The following is a 16,279-nucleotide window of genomic DNA, read 5'->3' on the forward strand; positions in this document are numbered from 1 at the left end:
AACTAATGGACTTCTGTGAAGTCTTATCTGGGAGCACATTTTGACCATCTGTAGTGCAGAGCTGCTCCAGTACTTTGTTTGCCATCAGGAAAATATGTTCAATCAGACTTCAAACATTCCCAGAATAATCCCTTTACCACAAAGCACAAATGTTTACAGTCTGGTCACACCTCCTAATTACCATGTGCTCAGAATCATTGTACAAAAAAGCAAAGGAATAGTTATGCAACACCAAAAAAGAACTCAAATTGAAGACAACCAGATGAAAGCTCATACCCCACAAGGATATAAGGAATCCTACAAGGCTATGCAATACCCAGAGCTTGCTACTCTTCTCTCTGTTACACTATCACCTCTGAAATGTAACAGCATTCAGAACGGAAATAATGAGAGACTGCTTTTGGGCAGGTCAGTCAAACAGTCCCACAAACAAGCCTGTGAAGAGTACTTCCCTCCCACCAACAGTATTCTCCTCTTTATATCCCACAATATTCTCTGTTGATCTTACTTTACAGGATGGGATTTCTGGGCTCTAGGCTCACCTGCCCAGAGGCTGATCTTCAGGGCTAGAGCCTGGAACAGGGTATGGGGCACAGGTGTCATCAGCGGGTGTAGAGGGGGAAGAGCATGGCAGGTAAACAGCACTCCAGAGCATTAAATTACGCACATGGCACACTGGATACAGCACCTGAGAGGGGAGAACACACAACGTTCAGTAACGGTAAACTGCTCACTCCCAGAATGCAGAGAGGTGTTCAAATCTGATTGTGGTAGCCTGGGTTTATTAAAATTCAGGTTTGCAGCTGGGAGGCTTTGCTAGATCTCTGGATAACTCTGAAGGCCAGTGAGCAGCTATGGCATTTTTAATCAGCTACACTTGGATATGTAATTATCTTTTCTTTCAGAGACAGAGGCTGAGGCATAACAATGCCGGCTTTCAGCTTCTCATGAATGAATTACTGCAATGTGCTCTGTGTGAATCTACACCTTAATAATGCTTCTGAGCAATTTAAACTGCTGAAGAATTCAGTGGCCCATTGTTAGTGCAGAGATCTCCTTGTACTTTGTATTATACCATGCCATATGAGAGCTGAACTAATAACCTCCTCCTACAGGCTCCAATTCATCAAAGCTAACCCTGTCTTTAATGGAAGCACTCATATGTTAAAAATTAAGTACATGCAGAAATACTTTGCTGAAAAGGCAGCTTGCTCTTAAAAGGGATTCCTTGACCGTGGAATATGCTTTCTGTTTCAGTTTAAAAACACTTTGGTTCATTCTATCAATTCTACTGTCTTCCCAGGCAAGTTTCTTGTGGAAAAGCAGGCAATGGCAGAGAAACAGGTTTCCTCGCCGCTGAGCAGAGGGAGGGCTGGGGGGTGGCTTGCTTTGATGGATGCTGCTCTTTAACGACTGGTTTTATAACAAATGTGGCTACATCACAAAGGCACCTTTTAAACACTGAAGTAAAAGCACAAAAAGATGAATACAAGACAGGAAGTTACCGAAACTCCCACGTACAGACAAATTATCCTAATTAGCTCAGTAGACTACAGTGTAGTATTTACTGAGAACTGAGGTCAAGTCACCTAGACCACATCTATACTGCGGAATACAGCACAGAGGGGCAGCCCAAGGACAGAACCTGTTGGCACTGCCCGCTTCACGAGCGCTCTCTAAGCTCCTCCTGGGCAAACCTGCTGCTATTCTCAGGAAATTTAGAAGCGTCCATAGCTTTAGAAGTCCTCACAAGCCGTATTTATCTGCAATATCTCATGCTTTCAGCTATCACATCCACTCTGAGGATGACAACGTCAGGCTGAAAAGTCTTGAAGGGCTCTCTCTGACGTTGCCTGTCGCAATGACAAATGGGATCTGCACACAGTCTGAGCACAGGCTGCACATCCAGCGTCCAGGGGAGACAGACAGCCACAGAGGGCTGATGTGAATATAAAATTAGTCTTTTTGTAACAAACATAGGCATAAACTCTTTCCTACTAAGCCGGGTTTTAATTTTACTCTAAAGAACAAATGGCTTTCATGTCTATCATATGCAAAACCATTGCACAGTCCTTACAGGTACCTTACGGTATCTGATACTTCTATAAACAAAAAGAGTTTAAATATTTATAAAAGTCTTTGCTGTCCTAATCATGATGACATTCGATGATTGCCTGTTTGTTCACATGCCCACCACACTGCATCCCTAAATCCCTTACGTGCCCTTTTATCAAATATACAAAAGGTAACTGTAAGTCCCTTCCCAGAAGCTTCAGTGAGCTATTACTACAGAAGAGCCAAACTGAAAATGGGAAAGTATTAAGAGAAACAAAGATATACTAAATAATCTGTGTTACTTTTTCTGTTTAGATTTAAGATGAAGATAGACACAGTGCCTAGGTTTGTATCAATTTTATGACGCTCCTCTGACATAGCTTAGTTCTCTAGAAAGGTCCACTTGTCAAACACTGAAATGTTTTCTGTTACAAAAAAATAAAGCAAAACATTTAGTTACAGAAAACACATTTCCAGCATAGAGAAATTTCTGAGGTTGCATTTGACATTCCTCAAATATCACCAAACTTAACGCAAGACTTGAAACCTCAGACTGAACACACTGTTCGAAGGTAAACATCGATGAGGAGAGCTGGGCACACTTTTCTGGAAATGCCTCTCTCTGCGCTGTATTCACAGTGACAGTTAAGCCATTATGATGTCCCACTGCTGCAAGCTTGGGTATTTTCTTAAGGTACACACTTTTGAGAACATTGTACCTGGGAGCCCCTAAAGGGACTCTCCCCGGGTGGGGGGGAATGGAGGATACATACAGATTCGGACTGGGAGGAGTAGAGCAGGTTTTTGAAGGCTTTGTTTGCTGCCCGCAGCAAAGACCAGACAGAACAGGTCCGTTCCTGAGTGTGTTTTTCTCCTCTCTCTTTCGCATTGTTGCACAGGAATGTACCAAAGAGGCAAGAGTAGGTGTGCTGCACCAATTTGACCTGCACAGACCAACAGAAATATTGTCACATGGCAGAAGACATCAGCTTAATGTGAGAATCAACATTCAGGCTTAAGAAGCAACAAATCCTTCCTCTGCAGGGCAGTACGCCCGCTCCCTGAACACCCCCTGAACATCAAATGCACCCAGCATTTTTTGCATACCTCCTTATAAACTAATTTCAAAAGAATTCAAGCATAGCAGAATCTTTTAAAATCCTAACTAAAAAAATTCAGGAAAAAAAAAAATAAAGACAAAATATTTGTTCATAACCAAGTACAGAAGTCTTGCTGATTCAAACTCACAGCCCTGTAGGATAGGCGAAGAGAATCATGATACCTCTGTTACAAAACATTACTGCAGCACAGAAATTCTGATCATTATTCACTCCATGCTGTGGCCCCAGTCTGACAAAACAGCTTAATACGAACTTAACTTTAAGCATGTAAATGACTTCCACAGGATTATTCAGACGTTTAAATGAAGACAAGTACTTCAATACTCTAATAAATTAAGAGGTTTACTCTAAGAAGGCCAGAATACTAAGAGTATGTTCACACACAGCTCCGGTAGATTAGCAGTGTGCTGTGAAGCCAGTTATAACCTTATGTATCTCATTTCACAACTGAGCTAAGCTAGGGCTGTACATATACTCGGTTACATGGCTGAGCTGGCAAGTGGTAATTCAAGTCAACCACAATCACAGGAATGCGCTTTAAATCTCTTAGTGGATCAGACACTTCATAAAAACTTTTATTCTTCAGATTACCAGTCCCGCAGTCAGTGACTGCCACTTTCTCAGAGACCTGCTTTCTGGCCTTGAGAACGGATTTTGACCATCCTAGGCAAATTCCTAATAGGAGTGCTGTTCACTTCAAAAGAAAATAAACCACCGCTCGAATATCCCAAACTTTTTCAGCAAAGAAACAGCAAAAATGAATGGAAAGGTAAGGGGCAGGTTGTTTTTAGAGGAGTCTACAAGTCAAAACAAGATCAAAGTAGTGGGAAGTTTATATTGTCAGTAATTATGATTTTTTTCATGCTATGTAGATGTATTACACCAGAGTTATTTCAGCACCTCTTAGGTGAGACTATTAAATTTGTATCATTTATTTGTTTCTTTAAAAGTCTAGAAGAAGTCCTTGACAGTCCTGCTTCTGTGTTAAGAGTGAACAGAACTCGGGTCCCATGAAGCATACAAGTACTTTTGTCTTCTCTATCTGGGCAGTTTTCCTGTTACCGTTATCAGGCTGTAGCATATCACAGATGGGAAAATCAAAAACCCCTTGGAGCTCTCTAGTATGTTAGTACTGGGTACTGGTTTAGAAGCAGTCTATAAAACAGCAATCTCTCAAGCCACAACTCACAAGGAATGCTTCGTTAAACTCGAAAGAGCAAGGGAACTGCCTCTGGAGCTGATGGACGCAGTCCAGCCACTGTAAAAACACGGGGCAGCGCTCATTTAGGTCATCCGAATTCTCACCATGGCCACAGCGATCTGCAAACTTGTGGCCAAAATCCAGCCACTCCGTCTCCACTAGCACCTGGAAACCCTGCAGAAATGAAAGTACAAATGAAAAGTTCCTATTTCTCTTGAGTTCAATTTTCTAAGACGGTCTGAGACTCATGGGAATCACCTTATTACTGTGTCCTCACTCACTCCTATTTCCCTTCAGCACTGGCCTCATTACTTATCTTTACTGCTTTACCTAATGCCTCTGTGTTCTGAAATGCTGCACAATGAAATCAGGACAGATATGAATTCCCAAACCTACGTGAACAGGAAAGGGAATAAGGCAGGTTAAGTCCTCAGTGATTGGCAGGAAAGATCCTGACATGAGACCTATCTTGGCCAGACAGGGGAGAGGAGGAACTTCATCTTGATCAAAACCATCTGGACCATGGTAACCAACATTTGGACAGGAGAGGAAATTTTAAAGCTCTCCCTTGAAAATGATGGGCAGGTCTGTCTGTCATAAAAGAAAACAATTCATCCACAACGGGACACCCATGCTCAGAGAGAACACTTGCCTGTGTGTACACCAGATGCAGCACAGCCACCAAGACTGATTAAGGGTTGACCTGCATGATTTCTCATGCAAACGAAAAGGGCAAAGAACATTTTAAAACAGTATCTAGCTGAGCACCTGAATGTGACACCTCATCTTACAGGACCTAAGCCCCATCACAGGTTAGGAAGGTTTTGATTCTTAGCAGAAAGAAAAATTGTAGACCATGCTTAATAAGTCAATGGCTGTAATTAGAGCAAAAATAATAGCTGATAGTTGAAAAGCCTGAAATGTGACAATGCTGAAGACTCATTTTCCTAAACATTTCTGATCCTTGTACAAACAGCCACAGTTTATGGTTTCCTCTGATGCGGTGGCGATAAGAAGCGGGGCAAAGGGCATGTACAGAAGAACTCTGCACTTTGACCAGCAATGACAGCACTCTCAGAGCGGACCAGGAGGAGGTTCGGTGCCAAGGGCAGAGCAATATATTTTGACCTAATGGATGCCAACTTCTAGAATACATGTGAAAAAAGGATCTGAGAGATCTCCACAATTTCATCCAAAAGACATTGCTGGCTACAGTTTAAACTTATGGTCCTCACGCATCCAAGGCTTTAAGCAGCAGTTTATAGCACAGTGTTCAGACATATGCTTCTGTTCGAGACAACAAAGGCATCTTGCATGTGGGCTGGCAGATGGAATCCAGCCATCACATATCACACAATGCTGAAAAGTGATGGGGGGAAAAAAATTGGGCTGAAAAACCAGGAGAAATATAACTAAGTGACAGAGGACAACGAAAATGTGAAACTGGAAAAACATGCAGTTGGGAAATCTAGAAAAGAGAAAGGCTTTGTTTCAATAGTTGGCTGAGAAACTGCAATGGTGTAATGGAAACTGCAATATGTAGCACTTTGTACTACGTATTCCTAAACTAAATATGTGGAAGCATAGACCATGACTGTGCAGTTACAGCAAAGGGGGAAAATATAATCTGCTCTTGAATTACAGACTATATTTACACCTATATGTAACTGTATCTGCAGACTACTGTTTGTAAACTCCTAGCTTTAGTGCCCTCTCTAGTGGAAAAAACTGAAATAATTTACAGACAAACTTCCTCAGAAAAGGACCCAAGCCCAGGAACTACCTCATGCACTAACAGATGGTTTACAAACCTCTGTGGTCCTGTAATATGGATCTAGCAGCAGTTTGGCCAGCGCCACTATCTGGGGGGTTCGGTCCCAGCCGTCTGAGCAGTGAACCAAGACTGGTCGCTGGTCTCGGTCCACGGCGTGAACTACGAGTAGCGCAGATTTTAGAAGCACAGATAAGTGCTGCAGCCATTTGGTACTTTCCAGAGCTGATAACCAACTAGAGGAAAACAAAGGAAGACAGTTTTTGCTCTTTTAAAATGCTTTCAGGTTTGGATCTTTGAATTTATCAAGTCAAAGCTCCTATTTTAATAAGCTGTGAATGGCATTCTTGATTGTTTTTTCATTACGTCTCGTTAACACTTTCCCAGATTTGTAAGAAACAAAGCCACGCAGTCCACCTCAGGAACAGCCAGTCTCTGGTATGTGCTTTGCTGCGTAAGACTTGCAAGCAGCTTAAATAACATTTTCCCAGACAAGAGCATAACATGTCACCAGCAACGGACAGTGTAAGCACTACTGGGAAATCATTACTTTCAGGAGCTTCTGCTGTCTCCCTTCCTCTGAGCTGAGGATTCAGATCACACAGCAGAACCAGCACCACTGGCTGTCTTGGGACTCTGCCATACGCCCCTGACAACTCTGCGCTTCAGTATAAGGGTGGAGCCTGAGGTGCCTTCGAAATCCCCCGTATCTCAACTATTCCCAGGCTTTACGAGGTGCGCTGAAGGTATCTTAAGAATCTCTACCCTCTGAAGATACACATATCCAGTTTAGCAAGGGTGGCCATTCTGGATCTACTCTGAAACCATGAAAGACTCTTAGCAGCAAATTCAAACCAGGGAAGTGGTAGGGGAAAAAGAACTGGTGCAACTACAGTGTCCTAGTGAAGACCCAACCTCAGAAGCTCCCGAGATGGTGGGCCATTAGAGGCTAGTCATCCCATAGCATTGCAGGGCTATGAAATACATCTCCTGAAATGATGCTATAAATGCGTGAAGTACATGGAACACCATTAGAATTTTCTGGAGAGCCAAGCTGTAAAGATTAAAGAACTGGGAATGGCAGGTAAGCTTAAGTGCTAGCACTTAGAAACCCACCTGAAAGTAGTAACATTCTTGTATCAATAATACTCAAGGCTACGGTATAATCTCAGATCTCATTTTCTAGGTTTACTTCAATGATAATAAACTAATGGCTTCTTTTAGCTCAAATTCAATGGAAATTAAAAAAATACAGCTTAGTGTTATTACACAGGAAAGTCACCAAGGGAAAAAAGACTGAATTTCAGTTTACAAATCAGCAGCAAAAGAATGCAGTTGCAGAAACACATAAACAAAGGCAAAAACCACCAAACATCCACTTACTTTCCTGGATCTGGCATTTGTGTGCAGAGCAAACGCAGTGACTGAAAGCTCTTCCGGATAGAATGAATGTTTGCCATCCCCATGAACACTACTTCACAGTTGGGATAATATTCTGTAGGGAAATATCAAGAAAGAGGGAAGAAACTAAAAACTAAGCTAAGTTTAATTTCTAAAAGAAGCTTTTTCATAAAACCAAGCCACTGTTGCTGTGGACAGATGAAATAATCTGTTTACGAATATTCTGTAAGGAGAAACTAGTACTTGGAGTTCGGTAGGTATTCCAGACATTACAACACAGCACAGCAAAACAGGAAAGAGTTAGCAAAGAGTTTGTGTATTTATTTTCAGTGTTTCACTTCACATTACAAAAAGGAGAGTACAAACTTATGGGAATAGTGATATTGCTGTGCTTGAGGTTATAGAATGTTTTTTAAAAGGCTGAGAAACATTACAAGAGACTGCGAAGCATAAACAATACTTAACTGGTAATTATTGATGTTCTTAAATGTGGTAAACTAATGTATATAAGTTATACACTCCTTTTCCTAACCACTCAAAAAGGCTGAAAGGTTGCTTCATTCTGAGTTTTTCTATTATGAGGAACAAGCACCACACGTGTGAGAAACACTCAAAGCTCAGGAAAACAGACAATAGAATTGCTGAGCCTGCCTTCAGACGTTGCTATGGGATGTACTCAGGCAACTCTGCTCTACTGGGCAGGCAGCCTCTGTACAGACCGGGTCTGCTACTCAGAGGCAGCACCTAAGAAGATGCAGAAAAATAATAAAATCGATAGTCTTTGCTAGATTTAGTTTTCCTCTGTCCTGATGCTTCTGTCTGTACAAAAATGACAAATGACCTTTTCCACAAGAGGAAAAAAAATTAATCAAGATTCAAAATAGGGGATATGGAGCGCTTGCACAAGAAAATGCAGCAGCCTCTTAAAGAGCATGTTTTATATTATTTGATTTCTTAACTGTTTATCAGCCCAACAAATTCTGGCCCAAACCAGAAGATCCTGTCAGTGATTGGACTATGCACCTCCAGTCAGAAGTGACTGGCAATATCAGACAATTCAAACATTTTTTTTTGTCTTTTTACTGAATTATGTTATATATAAAGCACAACATAAATTAGATATTTTTATAGAGAGAATGATGCAAACTTGGCAATATCTGAAGAAAACTTATCAGCAAAAAGGAAGCACTTAAATGCAGGTCAAATTTATTGAAGGTGACAAGCTGCTCGGAAATTTTCTACAAAGAATTCAAGAACCAATATATAGGAAGAAAATTAAACTTCCTGTATACTCAGCTTTTCTGTTTTGAAATTTTACTCTCTGATGATGAGTTATTTAGTAGTTTTGAAGTGTTAAATGGAAAATTCATCTTTTCTTACTGGTGGCTAGATACCAAAGTGCAGCTACTGCAGCAAAGACCAGAACAAGAATATATGGTCTTGTTATCTTATCTGTAGTTTTTCTGTCTGGTATTTTTTTCTAGACTCTCCACCCATGGAATTTTAACAGGCTGCATTCATATCCAATAGTGACCATAAAATAACATCTTGTTTATAATACCAACAATTTACAAATGCCAAAGAACACAGAAAGCGATAATTGCAAGTGTATTACAAATACAAGATGAATCAGGATTTCAGATGCTTCGGGTTATGATACAAATGCTGAAAAATGTTTCAGCTGTAGAAAAATTGCTGAAAAGTTGTACTGTGAAGAACCATTCTAGAATATTATTGTCCTCTACGGTTAGTGAATTTTTACAAGTTTGTTCAGGAGTTTTTTTGACATTTAGCACACTGGACACCTTTGTCTCACTCTAGTTTATATATTTGACTCAGCAGGGGAAAGCTAATCAGCATATTCCACACAGTTCAGCATTTACTGAACACTGTTACCAGCTGGTTTTATGCTCTGAGAAACAGACTTAATTAACAGCTAAACCTGTCCTTTTGAAGGGCTGTGTGATAGCTGTAGTGATCCAGAACTTTCATATAGATGAATAGTAGTTGCATCCACGCAGTCTGTTAAATATGCAGTACTGAAGTATATCAGTATAATTATATTTGAGCAAATCCTTTTGATTAATAGAAAACTAAGAAGAAACATTGCTTACCTGGGCACTCACAGCCTCCTCCTTTGGCTCTATTTGCCACAGCTGCTGCGTAAGATCGTGCGTCTAAGATCAAAAGCTTCTGAGGCTGTATTGCCAAACTCTCTGCTCCTGAAGCATTAGAGATTGAGGAGTCTGGGGAAGAGGATATGAAACTGATGAGTAACTGAAAAGGATATTTCTGACACTGCTTGCACCAATGATTCATTCAGGCCCCACAATGCATACGCATTGCACATACAAAAATTGGAGAATGCCTGATTAAATACAAAGGATTGGATCTCTTACAGTACATATAAGAGCTTTTATATAAAGCTCTGCCCTTTACAGAAAAAGAACAGTGACAAACTTACCAAATTCCACGTCAGAGAGGTCTCCTCCATTGGAGAAATCTCTGGAACAATTTCCATTCATTAATTTGTTACTGTTGGACCTTGAATCTGAGGCACAGGCTTTGGCGACAGACTGGACAAGGTGTTCATCATCTGCATTCCTCCAGCCCCACCAACTGACCTCAGGCTGTCCACAGCGGGAAATAACTGCTCCATTGCTCTGGTGCCTGAAAAAGAAAAGAATAAAAAGAACAACGGTGCATGACTTGAAGAATCGGGATGAAAAACACAGAGGGCATGAAAAATTAAATGGTGCACTCCAGTAGTTTAATTCCCATTGGGGATCTCTCTACCTTTAAGCAGTTATCTTCAACCTGTGGTTCAGTGGCAATGTATTCCACATGCTTCCCTTCAAAATGCTGACTGTGACCCACAGTCACTGAAAGGTAGAAGTCAAAGCCGAGGTCAGTAAGAGAAAACAATGCATTTTCTTGCTCAATATTGTTGCCTGTTGGCCAGTGAAAGCTGGGGAACATTCTGGAACAGCAGATGAGGCATTAAAGAGGTATTCAACACCTGCTGGCTAGTCAGGTCTACTGCTGTAATACCAGTGTAAATAGGAAAGTTCAATTTAACTCATGCTAACCTTAAAGCTAGAAGACAGGAGTAAAACCACAGATTAATTTTTTTATGAGATTTTTAAAATCAAAACATACCACTAATTAAATCTGAAGAATGTTACGATTTTGGTAGGAAATACTGGCAGAATGGGGCACACCTTTTGTCCGATGACGTCTAATGGTAACCCAAACCCTTACTCTTGTACATCGATGGTATCTATTTCTAGGCATCACCTAGAAATCACAGGAGGCGACCCTTGAACACTGCAGAACCATATCTAGAAGCCCGTGTATTGCAGGTGTTGTTTCACTAGCAAAAAGGATGCTAAACATCTGCAGTTCTACTCATTCTGAAGTTTGGTATTAGCATCTGTTGGAAAGGAGTAGCTCTAGCATCCCCTTTTCAGCTCTACGTGGGGGTCTTCTCCATCCCTCTTCCAGAACCTCCCTGGGTGGTGTTTCACCTGCTGCCTCTCGAACACGGATCGCATCTAGCAGAAGAGCACCAAGGAGCTGATGAAGAGCAACAGCAGCTCTTAGATGTAAACACCAGTGTGGTGCCAGGCGTAAATAACAAAGTCCACAAGCAAGTAAATTTTGCTACAGACAGCTAAGTAGCACTAAAAAAGGATATATTGTTTATTAACAGAGTTTTTTTCTTCTAAAACATAATATAAATTGCAAGCACTCTATATACTGATAAAACTTCAGAGGACTGGCAAATGGAGTAGAGAGATGAGTCTATCAATAAAAAAATATGTCAAGGAGATAACTGAAGAATGACCTAACTTGACCGTAGCCATCTTCTGGGGAGTGGCATTAAAAAAAAAAAAAAAATCAATCAGATTTTCTTTTTTAAATGTCTGAAGAATTAGTAGTCATTTTCTTAAATTTGAGCTAGCTTCTTGTACTACACATAAAGAACTGGTTTGAAATAATTAAAGCATATCCAACCATTGCAAGTATACTCTAAAAAAGATTTTAAAACTCTCCCCTATAATCTACTATAAAGAAAGAGTACTGAAACATATTATCATTGTAATTTCACTTACTGCCTCCATGCTGGTACATCCCACTGCTGCCAACAGAAATGTAATTCCTCATTCACTGAAGTGTTTACATCTGGAATCAGCAATGCTCTCCTTGACCTTCACTAGCAGTACCCTGAATTCTGAGGACCTCAGCCACGGCAGGAGGTCAGCCATCAGCAGGTAAGTAAGCAGAAGCCCAGCTGTCAGTAAGAGGAGCTGCAGGTGGAGTGGCCGAAGCAGAGGAGAGACACAACTTCTCTCAGGCCACATGGCAAGTCAACAATGCTGAGGAATGGGACACCTAGAAAAGTTTACTCCCTGCCTCATGTCACGTCTGAAATACCCTACCACTTATCCACACAGTGCTGTTCTCCATCAGATACACATCCCTTTACGCAAAGGCGGTTCTAGGCGATGCTGCTCTTGCTCAGGAGACCCACCAGAACCCTGTATTTATAAAGAAGGCACACACCAATTACAGTTCCTATATGTTATGATGCAACAAAGGATTTCAGAGTCTTCCTGCAAACAAACTGGCCATCCCAGCTTCATTTCAACCAAGAGTTGTTTAATTCTCTCTAATAAGACACAGAATGGTGAGGGTCAGCTGAATCTTTAAGCAAATTAAGAATTCAACTTGGACAGCCCTGAACAGGAAGAAAGCCCGCCCAAACCTATAAATCTTAACTTTTTTTGCTCTTACCACTGTAACAAATGTTTATGGAGGTGTGACAAGCTGGTTTATAATTTGTTGTCAGAGCTGTCAAGGCCCCGTCAGGTGCTGAGCAGCACCACCTCTGCAGTGTCACTGCGGGGCACAGCAGTAGGCGGCAGCGGCTGCCTCGTGCTACTCATTCAAAAGCAACACTTACATCGGGTTAAGGCTCCCTGTTGCAAAACTTAGAATTATAAAATAGGTTGTGATATGGTATTTTAAGTATTTTTCATAGCTCTTTTGTAACTGGTTCATATAAAATTCCTTCACCAAGAGGAAGCAACTGACACACTGCATTAACTGAACCAAAGGAAACACAATCCGAATGCCACGGCACTTACACCAGGTGCCAGCCGACTGCATGCAAAGGAAAATGTATTTCTGCTGAAACGAATAGCCTTCCAGAAACAGCTCTATTGATATCAAATTAGTTCAGAAAAAAATACGTGCCAATCACTGAAAGGCCACCTAGTTCCCTGCTATGCTTGCACAAATAACAAAAGAAAATAGAACATCATTATACACATAAGAAATCTATTTTGAACACTTGGATAAGCTCATTTATTTTTCCGTATGTTCTCCCAGATTTCATTACTACCTGCCAGCGGAATCATTTTCATAGCTTCATAAACAGTTATATTTTCACCTCCAGATTCCTGGCTCCCATTTATACCGCAAATAATAAAGAATCATTAGGCCAAAAGTTGAGTTCATTGATATCTGTGAAGCCCTAACACTCCTAAGCCTCCGCAAATATGCAATGTTCAGATGTACCAGCAGAAATCAGCAAACAATTCTATTTACGGTAATGTTGGAGGTCTAAGGAATCATACTCATTCCAACTGGTCATGGGAACGAAAAATAGCAAATAGTTCAAGTGTGATTCTGAGGTCCCTAGAGATAGAGCTGGGGATAAGATGGTGTCACTCAGATCTCAGCAACCAAAAAAAGATTAAAAAAAAATTTAAACAAACCCACCACTGAAAATTTCCTAACCCTCTAGAGACAAAGCAACATGCAGCCTCCCTGCAGAAACAAAATAGTAAATCACCATTAGATAACTCTAAAGCCCTTTATAAAGCACTGTGTAACTCTGATGTACGGTACACCTCTGCACATGCTTAATCTTCCTTGTGTTCAAGCAACCTTTTGAGTACAACAATAAATCCACCACGTCCTTGTAACTGCAAAGACAGGGAGGACTAATGAAGGTTTGAATAGCTCCCTCCCCAGCACGACTTAACTACTCGCACTTGCAACTGAAAAAAATCATTGCTGCAATTCACAAAGATAATTTAGCAAGCATGGTACGTGGCAATTTTCTGTTTACCTTTGCTTCCTGTGCTGGCAGAAACGCTGCCTGCGCGGGTAACCAACCTTCAGCAGTGGGCAAGACAAAAAGACGCCTTCAACACAGATATTTTGCAAGTAGGTTCTCATGAGTTTAAGAGGCTGTTTATATAATGTATGAAGTCCTCTCTATCGTCTGGCCACAAAATCCAAAAAGGCTTCTCCCTAACACTGATATTCTGGGACCAAAACAGATAAGCTACAAAAAACCATGTTACAAGACAGATTTATCTATGTAAATATGTGCCTAGACTTTTTTTTTTTAAAAATTATCTACATAAATATACGCCTAGATTTTTAAAAATTGTAATCACAGAGAAAAACCACAGAAGCTGAGTGTGAGATTTTTCTAGAAATCTTATCATAAAATAGAAGCAATGTTCCTGACAGTCCAATCTCAACTTGAGTATTTTTGAGGCTTGCCTCTGAATTCAGCCCGCTCATACTGTCATAGCTCTTGAATGCTTTACAACAACAGACAATGAGGTTTTTGTTGCCAAGTTTCTGTGTCTCTCATCTCTCTCTGTCCCAGTGTTCAGTATCTGAGACAAGTTATTGGACAAATTTTTAAAAAATCATTATCACATTTTTTTCCCCTGAGGTAAAGCAAAAAGAGCAGATTTTTAAAATGGGATCAATAATGAAACTAGCAGTCCCAAAATCACCTTCAACACGTAAGAAATGCTGAATGAGCTTTTGTCCCTTACTTATCCAAAAATAAGAAAAAAAGCTGGTTTATGGCAACATATACTGAGAGAAAACTATACGTGGATTTCCAATCACACGGATCATCAACCACTAGCTGATGTGAGTTCTATTAGAGTACAGAATGATGAACTGGATGTCTTGAAAAATCTATTACTAAATGTCAAGATAAGGAAAAAGAGAAATCAAAAAAGAGAAGAATGTTTCTCCCCCTGATTTTAAGATTACAAATGAAAAACTATGTGGTAATTTAACATGCATAGTCTCATGAGAACCGCAGAGAACTGAATGCCAGGGATTAAACAATTTCGGTCTATGAGGTCTTTTGAACACTTAAATCACTCCCCCATAACGTCCCCAGAAGGCAAGCTGTACCCAAGAACGCAGAGGGAGTGATTTGCTTCTCCTGTACAGCCATGAAAGGAGGAGGGATGCTTCCCTGTGTTAAGCATGCTTGCAGGTGAGGTGTCCCCCAATTATGTGACAACTGCATAAAAGGCACAAAATGGCTTGAAATGCAGTGTTCAAAGTTGAACACAAAACCGCATATAAATTACACCCTCTTTTATACATATATAAAATACACATTTTTATGTACGACCATAATAATAAAATACCTTAAGTCTTAAAAAATTAGCATATGCTGGAAAGCACTTTTCCCCCCTCACAGAGCTGAACAGAGGATGGAGCAATTCCTTAACATTCAGAAAAAGATTGTGCTAACCCCTTTATTATTTGGAATAAAAAGGAGAAAAGATAGGAGGATTTAAAGATAATGGTCTGCTGCCACCAGCTAATTTGTTCTCCCTTCATAGAACAAGAACTCTTAAGCTAGGTAAATAATGTTTTGTGGCCCACTCTTAACTCTTGTACACTTGCTCCTCCGACCCAGGCCGTACAAATTTGTCAGATTTACTGCTCTCTAAATTTAGCTTGCCACTCAGAGAACAGCTTTCCTTTCTGTCTGTTTAGAAGTAATGGGTGGCTAGGCAGCCTTAATGGAATTATCAAGTATTCATTATCTTTTTAATCCCTTTGTCATCTGATTTTTTGAAGAGATTTTAAACATTTATGGGAGGATAACTACACCAGGAAAATGGCCAAGGTATTAAATGACAGGTTCCAGAATATTTGGGAAAAAAAACCCAACACAAACAGACACTGAAATATATTTCTTAGTAAAGAACTGCCAAAACCAGTCTCTCAGAAAAGCAATTTTGTTATGAAGAATTGCTGGACTCAATCTAAGGAAGAGATGGACTGATTAAAACTATCTAAAATATCTAGAGAGCTAGCATGTACATTCTTTTCTAATTTGAGTTTTTATCTCCCTTAAATAATTTTGGTATTTGTCCTTGTTTATACTGCAGTCTGAATGTTAGCCAGATGACAATTAGAGAAAAATCAAGGAGCACCTAGCCAGAGATGCCATTTATCATTTCCTCTGCTGTTTTGATGTCTTCATCTTACATTTTTTCATTTTCATATTAAAAAAAAATAAAATCAATCTTAACAGAGGTGACTACCCTAGGAATGACTTGCAGGAGATGCAAATGCTGAGTGCTCCTACAGTATGTGTTTGGAATTACAAGAGACAAAGCATTAGTCCCACTCAGAATGTGAATGTGTAGTCAGTCTGCCTTACCTCACTTATGGCTTGACAAGGGCCAACGTGTGCTGCTGTCTCACACATTCTTGGAGTTTTGAATAGGTATAAAACAATACATACAAAAGTAGCAAATACAAAGACCCCAAGCTATCAGGCCTAACAGGTCATACTTTGCTGTCAGTTAAATGCAGGTCTGAATGTTTGCTCATGAGAGGGGTTCCCTGTCATCCTTGTTCAATATCTAAACCCTTAGGGTG

General features: G+C 40.3%; 1 protein-coding gene across 15 annotated transcripts in view; it reads right to left on the reverse strand.

The window, feature by feature from the left end:
- The window catches only part of MTMR3 (myotubularin related protein 3), an 85,723-nt gene that overhangs the window by 14,245 nt on the left and 55,199 nt on the right, over positions 1 to 16,279 (reverse strand). For all 15 annotated transcript variants that reach the window (XM_074887749.1, XM_074887748.1, XM_074887747.1 and 12 more), the window contains 7 exons: positions 10,014 to 10,219; positions 9,664 to 9,795; positions 7,532 to 7,643; positions 6,189 to 6,384; positions 4,366 to 4,551; positions 2,829 to 2,999; positions 543 to 688 (listed from right to left, as the gene is read on the reverse strand). In XM_074887749.1, the coding sequence (XP_074743850.1) occupies positions 543 to 688; positions 2,829 to 2,999; positions 4,366 to 4,551; positions 6,189 to 6,384; positions 7,532 to 7,643; positions 9,664 to 9,795; positions 10,014 to 10,219 (1,149 nt within the window). The remainder of the gene's footprint in view (positions 1 to 542; positions 689 to 2,828; positions 3,000 to 4,365; positions 4,552 to 6,188; positions 6,385 to 7,531; positions 7,644 to 9,663; positions 9,796 to 10,013; positions 10,220 to 16,279) is intronic.

The sequence above is a fragment of the Strix uralensis genome, chromosome 17 (genome assembly GCF_047716275.1).
Source record: "Strix uralensis isolate ZFMK-TIS-50842 chromosome 17, bStrUra1, whole genome shotgun sequence".
In the NCBI taxonomy this organism is placed as follows: Eukaryota; Metazoa; Chordata; class Aves; order Strigiformes; family Strigidae; genus Strix; species Strix uralensis.